Here is a 14,941-nt window from a genome sequence, read left to right as displayed (position 1 = left end):
TATTTGCTCTGAGGTTTTGAGTTTTAAGGGGTAACATTTTCAAGATTTTCTCCTCAAACATGAGGGGTAATAATTTTTTTTTTAAAGCAGAAATTCTCACAATCAGTTGATAGTAAGGACTGTGGCTTTAAGAAAAAAAAAAACAACACACCAAATATCATGAGATTCACAACAAAATCACATGAACTGCCAATATTGCTTTTCCAGGGATTGGAAGTCCACACAAAATGCTAACCAGCTTTGAGTTTAGGGAGGACATTCCAGATGCATTGGGATTAGGCATTACATGGACACTTGGGACAGTCTCTTTTCTGGGAGGTGACAGTGGCATCAAAGACTCCACCCAGTCCAATAATTGTACTGAGAGGAAGGCACTCTGGGTCTGCACTATTCAGTACACCTCCCAGTCCTGAGGTCCTAATGCAAGTGCTGATCTAAAATAATTTACAATCAATCTAGAGTATTAAGGGAGTCACATAGTTCAAAGACATTTGTATTTCCCAGCCTAGCAGGTGATGCAAGGGACCAATAGAGCCACCTGCTTTTACACTGCCCTAAAAAAATAAAGACTGGAAGAAGGAGGGACTCTAGTTGATTCTCTCATTTAGTTTCTGACTAATTTAAAGAGGCAGGAATGGGCATCCTGTAATTTACATTAAGACAAGAATTAGTTGGCCAAGTTCCAGACATTGGCTTCAGTGGAGTACATGGCTATAAGTAAATGCAATATCTAACACTAAGTATTTTAAATGTAAACGCCAGAAGGGACAATTTGAGCATTTAATCTGACCTCTTGCATGTTACAGGCCACAGAATTTCATCCAGAAACTCTTGAGCTGAGCCCACTGATGACATATGATGTATGAACTTAATTAAATTCATTACTAGTTACATGTATTAGATTATTTAAAGCCTATTTGGTTATTAAATATTTTTATTACTGAGGTGTAACAACTATGCATATATGCATGTAGTTGCTCCTCCAAGAGACATTGCAGTTAGATTGAGTAGATTAGTTACTCCATATTAAATGATTATCAATTATTGGTTTGGGACTTTATAATTGGTAATTGCAAATCTATTTATTAATGAGTATTAATTTCTGTATTGGATATAGAAAAAATAATAAAACACCCACATAAAGCAACAGACTTACTTCCTTATCCGAAGTTTCTTTTTGCTACATCAGCATCATAGAAACACATTTATTATTACTCCTCTGGCACAATGGAACTCTCAACAATAAGAGTAAAGCTTGTGTGTGTGTATGAGTGTGTGTTTGTGTATGCGTGTGGTCCGAGACTGTGGAACAAACTTTCCCATAAACTAAGGAACATCACCAATCTCACCACTCTCCACTCTGAGGGCAAGACCTTGCCTTCTCTAACATAAACACATGGCAATAGGTATATATATTAAAAAAAAAAAACACTACCAAAACAAAACACTCCACTTCTCATGGATGAGAATGAGATGAGAGATGAGACGATGAGAGAACAAAGATGTGACAGATATGTAGTCATATTGCTTAATACACTACTGAAAGGCACTCAGATACAACAGTGATGAGCATGGTATAAAACCGTATTCAAAGGGTAAAGTAACTGATCATCATAATAGAATCATACACAAATAAAAACTGCTGATAAAGCAGCACTACAGGAGCACTCATTACGTATGCTTATACAACCCAGAAGTCTTCCATTTCTGCTGTCATTGAAACATTGAGGGTAGCAAACCTGATCGACAATGTCGTTCACTTTATCCCGCTCGCAGTCCAGAATCACTCGTCTTTCCTTTTTCACCTCCAGATCTTGAAATAGTGAACGGTAAGTTTCATCTTTTCGGTCATTGTTAATATTTCCTACATTGATAGCAGTCACTTGCCATTTCTTTTCAGCAGCAGAATCCAGGACTGCTTGCAGTGTTGATAAGCCTGGTAAGGGGTGTGGGGGTAAGACAACAGATCAAGGTGCAAGAATAACACAGGCCCATAACGTGTAAATTGTAGCTAATTTATTTTAAAGACCACTCAGTAACTTGTGTGGCTGCCAAACAGAAAAGATAGCTGTGACAGAACTCTCCTGCAAAGGTGACGCACCTGGCTCTGATCCTGCATGCCTTGTGCACACACAACTTCCATGTAGGTCATTGCAAGGAATACAGGATTGGACCCTATAAACAACTACATTTTGTTTTTGCTTCAGCTTGCTTCAGGAAGAAATTGTATCACCCTACAATAAAAACTTGCAATGCATTTGGGAGATACTCTACTTTTCAAAAAAGGCCTTTTAGGAGAAAAATTATCCAATTACAGCAACGGAATCTCTTGTTTATTACTACATGCTATTGAACTGTTTACCTCCCCATGCTTTAGTGGCAATGCATTTAAAGCCTGATCCTGATCCCAGTGCCACTGAGGTCACGGCAAAACTCCCAATTACTTCAGTGGTTCTTCGTGAGCCCTTATTTCTGTTGACTAAAGTAATAGCCCCAGTTACAGAAGATCTGATGAAATGCTTTTCTTTCTAACCTAAACAGACTCAGTACTAACACCCCACAAGCAATTTTTACAGATGTTTAAGATGTCAATTTTTACAGATGTTATTTTATTTTATTTTGGTAGGACACGGAATCTTGACAGAGAGATGGATTCTCAGTACAATTTCAACAGCTAACAATATACTGTAAGTTCAGTAGAAATTTTACTGGTCTACATTTCCCTTACATGAAGTAAAGGAGAACAGAATAAAGAAAGATGTAATTCAGTGCCAGTAATGAAAGTCTACCCTGAAATAAACACGATTTCTCCAGCTGCCAGCAGTGAGTGAGAAGTATCAGCTATAAATTTTACCCAGAGAATCCCAAAAGGAGTGTTTCTAGGATGGCATATAGTATTTATCCCAAGTCAGTAGATTTTTCACAACCACATCGATGTCTATATATAGTTTATCTACCGTAAAACCTGAGTAGTCATTTCTGACTTGTGTAAATAAACTGAGCCATGCATTTTCTTTGAGACAAATTTCTGCCACAATATATAAAGAAAGTTTTACACATTACTCTCATTAACAATAACAGCAGTAACACACATAGTTGGACAAGGATCACAACGAGAATTACATTTGAATTATAATTTGCAAATGGCTCATTACACTAAGACCAATAGGCTTTTAACAATTAATTTTGACACTTTGAAAATGTTAATGATCTACAAGATTGGTCACCATTATTTCAGGCTTAAACCTTTATTTTCAATGTTTCCTGAAAACAACTGTGGATCTTTACATTGTGTGGGGGAAATTTTTATTTTTTGATGGATGTCGTTTTTTTAAAAAAGATATAGATATTTTATCTAAAAATCAAATCAACAGACTCTAAAACAGATCAGGGCAGGCCAACAAAACCATAATCGTTGTCCTACCTCACATTTTGCAGCTTGCAGTCCTCCTACACGTCTTTAAACTATACACTTTCTATGAGTTGGCATGGGTTGAATATTTATTGTTATTTACAATATAATCCCATGAATCTTTGCTCACAAAGGTTTCTATGCTTTAAACTTAGCTGTAGACTTGTTAAATCTCCCTTAATAAATAGAATCTTTCTTGGGAGACTCCTCCCTTTTAGTGCCTTCTCCATGGATCCCAAGTGGCAGCTTGTACCTCTTGTTTTTTTATGGGCAGGCTCATTAAAGGGCCTCATGCAACAGACTGCATCCTTAAAGAAGCACAGAGAAAAGGGGGCAGGGGGTCGAAGAGAGCAGCTACAACAAGGTCCTAAACATTTAGGAGTAGCAGGGACAGCAGACCCCAGCGGTGGGAATGGGTCACTGCACCTCAGCAAATTAAAGCAGCAGTTCCAGGAGTGCAACATTTCCAAGTGGGAGTTGGTCAACAGGGAAAGGAAAGTGGCTCATTTACCCCAGAGCAGGACTCATGGTCCAAAAGGATCACACAATGTTATGGGAAAGGCAACCACAACTGAAACAACAGAGGGAATTTTAAGACAGTGGGGGAGGGCAGAATTTTCCTGTCTGGCATTTGGCCAGGACACTTGGGTTTACACGCCAATCCTTTCACTGAGGAGGTCAGAAACCCCATGAGATATTTAACTTCCCTCCCATACACACACTGTGTAGCACAATTTTATGTATCACTGGATAGATTATACATATATATTTTTTTTAAAGTTTGATCCAACTTTTGTGCATTTTACACTTCCTTTGATTCACACATGAAAGATGGCTAGGTGCAACAAGGGTCACAAAGTTGAACTCCCTCATTATCAACAGTTGCCTCCAAGGGGCTTTCAGATTGTTATAAACGGATGTAAAGAGCAGCACAGATGAAGCCATTTGCAGTACACAACAAGACATTTTACTTGTCCTGCAAAATCAAGGAACTACATCTACTTGGACCTTATCTATTAACTATTTACATAGAGATCTAGGCTTCTCTCATAACACAAGTCACTCCTATGGTCTCCTCTACTTTTAAGGAAAAATCATATAGAGTATTTATGATTGACCTCAAGAGAAAGAGAGAGGGGAGAAAAAGGGTTGTGATTTCTGAAATCAAATGGACAAATGAATCAGGTTGTTATTGTATATTCATCAAAATTCAAATTAGGGTATTGATTCATTTACATTAAATCTCCGGATTTCTGGACCTTCAGCCTTAAGAGGTGTTTGATAACCCACTTTCATGATACTTATACATGTAGAACATTATCACCTTTGATGGGACTAAGACAATGTTCGTTCTATGAAATCCTTCGGAGTAAAGGTAGCAAATCACATTTTTCCTCAATGAGTTTAGTTTTTGGAGCAAGGAGATGGTTTCATATGGATATATATCTGACATATTGTCCCATATTACTGTTTATGTTGACATTGTGTAACTGTTATGGTGGCCCAAGTGCATAGGGAGACTGCATAAGGCCTAGTTCTAGCATATTAAATCTTCAAGTACTAATTCAGAACTTGAGGATCAGGAGTGTTTTTCCCCAAATGCTCATAATGAGCACAGACAGTTAAGTTCAGTGATCTTTTGAATGGGAGGACTAAATGGAGGCAACCGCATAAAATGTCAGATTAGCATTTTCTTTTTTGAATTAGTAATTTGGCTGCAGATGGAATCCTCTAACACCGTCTCCATTCTCCGTACAACCAAGGCAAACTCCCATACCACTCAGTATTACAAACTATGCAAAAAAAAAAAAAAAAAAAGAAGAAGAAGAAGAAGAAGAGGTATGGAAGGTAGAAAACACTAAAAAACAAAATGTGATTAATCCATATGAGAGCAAGTACTGTACTAAATAATGGTCTGATCCTGAAAGGTGAATGGAATGGGATGTGAGAGCGCTCAGCACTTCACAAGATCGGTCCCTAACAAAGGTACTGGAGCTGTAATAATAAACTCAATGTTGTAGAATAAGTAATTAAACTGAAATTGCTACAAAGTCACCTGATTCCACTTTATTAATGTTTTATCCCATGGGAATAAGTCTCTCTCTTTCCACAGTAGAAGAAAAAAATAACATGCTGAATCATATATACTTTTTATAGACACCTCCTTGGCACTGGTCACTGAGGTGATGGTGTTTTGAGCTGAAAAATGGCTTCTCCTAATTTAGGGTCCAATTTTGCCACCTTTACGGACATTGAGAAGTACTTGACTCTGCAGGTAGCTCCGCTAAAATCAATGAAAGAACTCCAGGAGTAATATACTATGCAGTATGAGTAAGTGTTGCAGATTCATGCCCCTAGAGATTTACAAATGGCACCCATCACCTTCCCTACTTGGGTGCCTGGTCATTCAGGTGAAAACACAAACAAAAAATGGCAAAACCAAAATGTGGCAATATATACTATTTCACTTAGTTATTTACTCCCTTCAGTACAGCTGACAGTAAGATGTACTATAGAAATGGGTGCTTTGAAGAATTTTCCTAAATAGTAATCACATGCAGTGTACTAGCACACACTGCAATGCTAGTTGATTGATGGAGTATTGAATAAGCTACTTGCCCTTTCTGCAAAGACAAAGAATGTTTTTAATTCAAATGTGAACTTGAAGAGAATCTGAGAGCAGTCCAGTTCAGGGATCATACTGCATGACATGAAGTCATTTTTAGAGGTCGTATGAGAGCTTTAGTTTATCTAACTGCAGGGCTTAAAAAACACCACCACATAAACGTGCCTTGAAGAAGTCCCTTTTGATTTTTTTGAACAACACAATGCAAACCAGACCAGTGGAAGGTGGTGACATTTGAAGGTGAGTACGTAAAACCCACTTCACTGCTTGTTAAAAAAAAAAAAAAAAAAAAAAGTATACCAGGGTAAATTTGAACCATCTTTTAAATCTAACTACATCTTGACCATTTTCTGCACATTTATTTATGACAAGGCAACCCTAAGGAAAGTTTTTGGTCCATGAACATACTGAAGAATCACCACACAATCGCTTTCAAAGACAGAGGACAAAATGAAAACAGAAAGAAGATGAAGAAAGATTATTAAGAAAAAATAAGGAGCACTTGGAGACAAATAAAAAAGCGGAATTCCAACAAAGATAGTCAAAACCGTTCCCCTTTTCAACTTGGTATAAGACCCCCCAAAACAACTAACACACCTGCCACCTTTGCAAATTGTTTGTTTTGATTGTATAAAATAATATGAGTACTGTAATAAAAATAATCTTGAAAGGACATAGGAATTGTGCAGGACAGGAGTGAGTGGGTCATCTGAGCCTATGGGTAGTGGAGTTTGATTTGGTACTGTAAGCCAAGTTCAACAAATGGGGGGCGGGGAGAGGGTTGTGTCTAGCGATCTAGAGCTTTTTCCTTAGGTCCTGTTTTACTCTGGGTTCTCCACTTACAGATTCTGCACCCTCTTTGGAAGCGACTCTGTGCGACTGAACCATCCCTTGATGCCCTTGACTACCACCAAGTCTAATTGGACCTATGAGTGGTGTTCTAGGTGGGTGGGATTTGTGATGAGATGAAGTCCTGGATCTTCATAAATTGGACAATTATTGTTTGGAACTATGAGACTGCAGTAGTGAACTATATGTTGGGGGGTGTTGGGGGGGTTGCATTTAAAGTTGCTGTGTGGTAGAAGAAATGAGCTGACTGAAATTTGGTTTGGTTCTCTAACTTTAATTGGTATGGCACTTGTAACCTTAATGTTCTAAATTTTTAAAAAATAGAGAAATGTTAAGATGCATTTTTTTAAAACACTTACATTTTAAAATAGATTTTCTAATGGAACTATTTTCCAAAGACAATATTATACTTGCATCAATACTTATTAGCACATGTCCATAATTCTGATATATACTGCAACTATTTCATTCTCAGTTAAACGCATTTATTCTTTGACCATATACAGCAGTCAGATAAGCTTCTTTTCCTGAGACCCGAGTTTTATATTGTTAAAGTGGCATAAGAGGGAAAACATTTCTCCTTGCTCTGCTTGTCTTTGTAATACTGCTTTAGCATTTCAGTTAGGTACATCTAGCAAAAACTATACTGATAAGTTGTACTGTATCTTACCTCTGTCACTGTCATATAGATATGCAAACTTGTTCCACTGATAGTATTCAATCAAGCTAAGAAGAGCTCCCTTGAGGTCAGGTCTCATCTGAATGACAAATGGGTGTGTTCCATCAGTTGGAAAACTAGGAGTTATGAAGGAGACATGAAGAGTTCCACAAAATGATGTTATGGTATTTACTGACTTCTTGTCATAGAATCCAAAAATTGCAAAGACGCCTCTTGAAAACTGGGAGCAGACTAGAAGAGATAGAAACAAAGACAGATCAAATTGTATGAAACAGCACGGATTTGTAAAAGTTTGTTTGAAACCTATCACATATTTATATTCTACAAATGTATACTCACACACTTTAATTAATGGAGAAAGACAATATTTCTAGATATAACAATATATCTCATATTATTAATCACTAACAAAACTTAATATACCAAAAGCTACCTTAATACAATATACAATGTAATAATGTATTATGTAGCTTACACTCAAAAGAATTATTTCAGAAAGAAAACTTAACAGCTGGCTTATAAATTCCATGCACAAAAGAGAGCTGGAATTTGTTTCTTTAAAAATTGATAATTTCATGTCTGACTATAGCACAATTATGGAAATTGCTACTTTTTATTCTATTAAATACAATCTGGTTTTGGTGACAAGGCTTTTTTAGTCTTTTCTTTCTTGCAAAACACCTTAAACAAATACATTTTCCATTTGTACTGCTTGAGGAAATTGCAAATTCAGAACTACACACCAAACACACAAAACAGCAAACACAGAAAACAAGAGGACAGAGGTAGTGGCACTGTATATTGTTGTGTTCCAGTGCATTGTTTAATTAAATGTTTAATATCAGCTTTTTAGGACTCAGCAAAAGCAGGTCTTCTGGATAACACTTGAGGACACATAGAAGAAAGAATAATCTCCTGGGTGTAAATAATATGCTGATCATTATTTTTTAAATCACCTCTACAGACAATTCAAGCCAATGACAATGCTGATCACTGCAGCCTGGGTAAACATCTACGCTTTCTGCGTCATTCTGTTAATCGACATGGCAAATGTCACATGTGTAGAAGAATATATGGTTCTGTTTACTAAAACTGGAGAGAGGAGGAGAATAACTGAAATATTCACTCTGCTTCTGCTGTGTATCCCTGAAACATCTGTGTTATCTGACTCACATTTCTCCTCTCTGCTTTCATGGTCTGTATGTAGTCACCTGAAATAGTAGGCAGATCCATCAAGAGAATATGCCCATTAATCTTGACTGCAGTTCTTCAACACCATGTGCTGCAATCTGCCCTCAACTGCACTGATTAAATCTGGAGTGTAATAGAGGATGATTTTGCCCAAGTATTAATTATGATGATAATTGACCACAGAGACTATATGTTAGGGCAGTGATACTCAAACCCAAACCACAGTGGTTCAGAAGTCAAATTAGCGGTCAACATTACCCAAAAATAAGAGTGGTGTTAAGGTGTGAATTTATTGTTTCATTTACTATAGTACTATATATTCATATTTCAACAGTATGACAGGGGAAATATTTAATATATATGTATTATTCTCACAGCAGAATGACTGACCAAGTACTATTATTTATCAACTGCAATTGGTTAATAACATAATAAAAGCATCCTGATTGGTTAATAATTAAATCACACAGTATTTTAATATCATATGCTGCAAAGAGCCAATGGAGCCACTTACATGTGACAAACCTCAGTCGGAATATCACTGTTTTAGGGCATATGTAGAGGGGTAGAATTAAGGTTGAGTTAATTTTGGAATTAAATGACTTCTCGTCGATTTTTTTCTCAGACTTTGATTAGTATTAATGAAATGTTTTCTATGTTTAATTTTCCCAGTGTCACAGGCTAGCTGGCTCTTTAAGGCAAACCAGGCTCGCCCTTGCCCGTGACCAAGCAGCTAACCTCTATCTGATGGTAATATGACAACTTAATGATAATTAGTGATCCAATCTGTGAAAGGGTTAGGAAAAGTTTATACAAATAGAGAGGAGAACTCAGTTAGGGATTGTGTTTTATGGGTTTGGAGCAGGAACACTGAGGTGGCTGAAAAGACTTGGGAAATATATGGGGTTTCAAGTTCTCCATAGCTAAAGCCAAAAGATTGATCTTTACAAAAAGGATAGCTACAGAGGAATGGAAACTGTATCTGTATGGAGAACAAATAGATATAGTTAAAAGGTTTTAATTCCTAGGACCAATATATACGAAACTAAATTATTTTGGAAAGAGCATATAGACTATGTTAAAGATAAATGCAAAGGAAGGATCAACCTATTTAAAAATATTACTGGAACTAACTGGGAGGCAGGTAAGAAAAACATTACTGATGGTATACAGAGCCTTAATCAGACCAGTTATCAACTGTGGCTGCCAAGATTTTTGGGTCAGCAACAAAAACAGAACTTTAAAAATTAGATTTAATACAAGCACAGGAACTATGAGTTGCATATGGTGCATTTATTACAACACCCACATATGCTACACAGAGTTGCTAGTGAAATGCCAGTTAGGTCCAATAATTTCATTTGTAATAATAATTACATATAAATAATAATAATAATAAAAATAATTTCAAATTAACTTTCTGGGCCAAAGTTAATGGGAATTGCAAAGATGGAAGTACCAGATAAATATATGAAGTTTGTTGGGAATTCAATAGGCAACCTATAACACACAATGTTTGAGCTCCAGCTGCCTTTTGAGTGAAAATATGAAGTTGAAAGACAAGGAAAAGCTGAATGAAGTCAGAACTGTTAGTCATGGGAAAAATAGTTATGGATGGAAATTCACATCTAAATGTGGATTTAGATTTATTTTATAAACTTGTGAGTAAAAAGGAGAAAATAGGTATAAAAAATGAAGTATACCAGTATATAGATCAAAAGTGGTGTTGTTTTTGTCAACTATATATAAGTGGGTCCAAAAAAGGGAAAAAACCCATGAAGAGTAGGGACAGCATATTGTGTATGAAAATTAGGAATTAGTACATCTAAAAGAACATCCAATTTTGTAGCTATCATGACAGCTGAACTAATAGTAACAATGCTGGTGTTAAACTTAAACAGCAGTGGCGGTCATTTTTTTGGACTCAATATCAGGCCTTACGGCAATAAAAAAGGGGAGTCTCTGTAAGCAGAAGTGATTTATTCAACTAAATTATATTTCTAATAACAATACAGATGGAAATACATGTAGCATTAGCCTGCATCCCTGCACATATTGGGATAGCAGGAAACAAAATGGTGGACAAAGCAGCTAAATGACTGTAGGAATGAAAGGATTGATAATACCCTGCAGTAAATTGGAATTCAAAACCCTAGTACAGAAAAAATTAAAGGAGAAATGGCAAAAAAAATTGGATCAATGAAAAAAAAGAGGAAGAAGATTTTTTCTGAATTTTGCTCTGGAGTTGAGGATAACTACTTACTTCAGGTCCTGGTTAGGAAAAATGAATTGATTTTGTTTATAGTACTAATGGGCCATTGTGGTTTAAACAAAAATATTTTTGAATAAACTTGAAGATGGACTATGTGCATGCTGTAAGATATAAGAGAAAATTGAACATCTTTTATGGCTATGTGAGGGGTTGAGAAAGAAAGGGAAACGTTTTTTGAGGAATTTAAATGGCTCAGCATAACAAGTTACATCATGTTATTTAGTTAACATATGAGGGAAATGGGGTAGCGTTAGAAAACGGTTGCTACATGACCTGAAAGACACATGGCAGAACGAGGGAATATAAACTGCCCAGTATGTAGGAATTATAGTTGGTGGTGGCTCTAGACTATCCAGTCAAGTCTGCTTCACCATGGGAGGGAAAAAAAGACCAAGAAAAAGGGATGGAGAGGCTGCAGAGAAGTAGGGTTGCCAGATGCCTGGTCGAAAAGGGTACTGGTGGTACCAAGAAGCTAAAAGTCTGGTCAGCGCAGCAGTGCTAAGGCATGCTCCCTGCCTGCTGTAGCTCCGCATGGCTCCCAGAAGCAGCAGCATGACCCCCTCTGGCTCTTAGGCATAGGGGCAGCCAGGGGGCTCTGCATGCTGCCTCCACCCCAAGTGCCAGCTCCACAGTTCCCATTGGCCGGGAACCTCAGGCAATGGGAGCTGCGGGGTGGCGCCCACAGATGGGGCAGTGCACAAAGCCGCCTGGCCGCGACTCTGCCTAGGAGTTGGAGGGGGGACATGCTGCGGTTTCCAGGGACTGCTTGAGGTAAGTGCTGCCCGGACCCTGACCCCCTCCCATGTCCCAAACCCCTGCCCCAGCCCTGATCCCCCCTTGCCCTCCGAACCCCTCGGTCCCAGCCCAGAGCCCTCTCCTGCACCTCAAACTCCTCATCCCCAGCCCCACCCCAGAGACTGCACCTCCAGCTGGAGCCCTCACAGCCCTGCACCCTAACCCCCTGCCAAAGCCCCCTCCTGGACCCCAAATCCCTCATACCCAGCCTCACACCAGAACCCACAGCCCCAAGTGTACAGATCTCAGAGGTAAAAGAAGAAAGTAATTAAAGAAAAAAAATATAAAGACTTCTAAATATCCTTCACTACAGTAAGATGCTGCAGATCTACGAGGGCTAGAACTGAATATATTCTATTCAGGAATTCCCTTTTAATACGATAGCATTGGAAATTTACCATTTCTATTTCTGATGGGTTATAAACTATGGACTTTAAGCCTGTTATGGGTATAGAACTTAATATTGGCAAGTGTTGGGAACATTCCACATTTGTGGGAAGGAAGGATCTCTCTCTCTGGCAGGTCATGTTGCTTCAGGCTCTTTTTTTTTTTTTAAATAGTTGTTTGAAAAAAATCTCAATGGAATATTAGAAGTAGACTCAGCAAGGATGGATTAGGGGGTAGAACACAGATGAGATAGTCAAAAGTGACATTTACAAATTGCATTTATCCAATGGATTTGCAATTTATCACATGCACATCAACACCACCTGTGGATGGTATCTGTATGTGCCTAAAATCCCCACAACTGCAGTTCATTTCTCACTAGGTATCTCTGCAGGTTTCTAAGAAAGGCTGTATACTTTCTGAAATTGTCTTCTTATGTTTTAAGCTACTGAAACTCCCAGTTCTAGTTACTACTTTTCTACTCTTGGCTGATAAGAATCAACTGTCAAAAACAACTAACTGCTTCCAACACTCCTAAGAACAAAGAACCCCTTAAACTCTGCCAAGTGAAGGGACTGCAATCCTGCAATCTTTGCATGGGCCACACAAAGGAGTGGGAAGCTTCTTTAAAGGTTAAAATGTGCCCCACTCCCTAACTCCACTACTGTGTATCTAAGCAGGGGGCAATCAGAATCCAGCCTGAAAGAAACAAAGCTAGAAAAAAAAAGTATTCGGATATCCTCAATGTAGTCTAATATTATCAGTCACACATTGTGTAATGATGTTTGCTGTGCTGTTAGAACGGATTACAGAAGTTATTTAAATGAATGATATTTAAAGGCAATAAAAATATTCACTTTGAGGCTCATTTACTTCTAGAACGTTGCACAGATGGGAAAACAGAATTTGCTCCTGATAATCTATATAAACTGCCAAGCAGTAGAAAACAGCATACAATTTCAAATGTTAAACTATGTGGTCCAGTCAGAATACAGGTGTCAATTTTAAACCTGGACTACATTTTTCCCCATCCACAACAATTAATCTTACAATTGTATACTGAAATAGACGCAGCCTGTGGTGCTCTCCTGTGCAAAACTCCCATTAAAGATCAATGGGAGGCCATCCACGGAATGTCAGCAAGAGACACATTTACAATACGTTCCTAGACTTGTCAAAAGGCGAATGGTCTCAATGATTCTGGGGGATTTGGCCTCTTGGGAGCAGGAGAAAGGAAATGAGGAAAGATGCTCATATGTATATATGAGATGAACCAGTGAATAACGTAAAAGCTCTAATTCTTTTTGGCAGAATTCCCACTCCGCAAATGTCTACAGTGATACTGCTATTGCTGGAGGACATTCGTTTTACAATGGTGAATCACAAGTTGTTCACTGTTATTAAGTTAAATAAATCATGATGATTAGGACTCACAAACCACTGTAACATGAATTATATATTTTATTAAAGACATTATAAGCAACTGCCAGAGTTCATTTCTTTCAAGCTGTCTTATTTTCAAGTGTTTTTCTTGTGTATATACTGTCCCTTTTTGTTCGGCCTGGAAAATGGCCTACCTGACAACATAAAGGTTAATGGAAAACAAATCCACTATATAACATTTGTGGAGAGTAGTTGTCCACACTGACACATCACTGCTGATCACCAAAAATGAAGTAAAACAACGCAAGATACTGGAGAAAAAAAGAAGAGACCCCAGTAGGTTTTGCTCTCATTCAGCAAAGCATTTAAGTTCGTGATTAAGTCCCATGGAAGTTGATGGAACTTAAGTACATGCCTAAACTTAAATGTGCTAAAATGCTTTGCTCGATTGGGATCTCCATTGGTTACTCCATTATAATCTCTTGCCTTGACAACTCTAACCATCTCTTCTTGGGCTCCCTGCTGCTATCATATTGTTCCCCTACAATCTGTCCCAAAATACAACAGCCAAAATTATCTTCTTTGACTTTTGGGCAGACCAGGTCAACCCTCTTTTTAAAAATAATTCCAAAGGCTTCCACTCGCTTACTGTTCTGAGTTCAAACTTCTTGTTTTCATCTTCAAAGCCCTGCAAAACACTTAATTTATCAAAACTCAGCCTATATTTTAATATTATCTCTTCCCCTCCTCATCACCTTTTCAATGGCAATCAGACGATAAGCTCTCTGGGCAATAACTGTCGTGATACTTGTTTTCTTGCACGTTGTTGGTGCTAAATAATAATAAAAAACAGCTACAGAAATTATTTAACTCCTATCATTAGTGGTCTGCTTTAAAAAAAGGCATGTTAAATATACAGTCTACATCAGAGGTGGGCAAACTACGGCCCGCTGGACCCTCCTGCCCGGCCCCTGAGCTCCTGGGCCAGGACGCTAGCCCACGACCCCTCCCCCGCCGTTCCCCTTCCCCCGCAGCCTCACCTCGCCACTGGCGCAATGCTCTGGGCAGCGGGGCTGTGAGCTCCTGGGGCAGCGCAGCTGCAGAGCCCGGCCTGACCCGGTGCTCTGTGCTGTGTGGTGGTGGCGGCAGCGTGGCCCGGCTCGAGTGGCGTGGCTATAGCGCCACCAGCCACCGGTGCTCCAGTCAGCGCGGTGAGGGGGCAGGGAGCAGGGGAGTTGGATAAAAGGCAGGGGAGTTTGGGGTGGTGGTCAGAGGGTGGGGGTGCGGATAGAGGTCGGGGTGGGAACAGGGGGTTGAATGGGGGCAGGGGTCCCGGGGGACAGTCAA

General features: G+C 38.7%; 1 protein-coding gene across 4 annotated transcripts in view; it reads right to left on the bottom strand.

Moving 5' to 3' along the window:
- Positions 1-14,941, bottom strand: part of GRIA2 (glutamate ionotropic receptor AMPA type subunit 2) — a 113,019-nt gene that overhangs the window by 60,724 nt on the left and 37,354 nt on the right. For all 4 annotated transcript variants that reach the window (XM_077814478.1, XM_077814479.1, XM_077814480.1 and 1 more), the window contains exons 3-4: positions 7,558-7,797; positions 1,740-1,936 (exon numbers count right to left, since the gene is read on the bottom strand). In XM_077814478.1, coding sequence (XP_077670604.1) covers positions 1,740-1,936; positions 7,558-7,797 — 437 coding nt within the window. The remainder of the gene's footprint in view (positions 1-1,739; positions 1,937-7,557; positions 7,798-14,941) is intronic.

Source organism: Eretmochelys imbricata, chromosome 4, assembly GCF_965152235.1.
Source record: "Eretmochelys imbricata isolate rEreImb1 chromosome 4, rEreImb1.hap1, whole genome shotgun sequence".
Classification (NCBI taxonomy): domain Eukaryota; kingdom Metazoa; phylum Chordata; order Testudines; family Cheloniidae; genus Eretmochelys; species Eretmochelys imbricata.
This window is presented reverse-complemented; position numbering and strand designations above follow the sequence as displayed.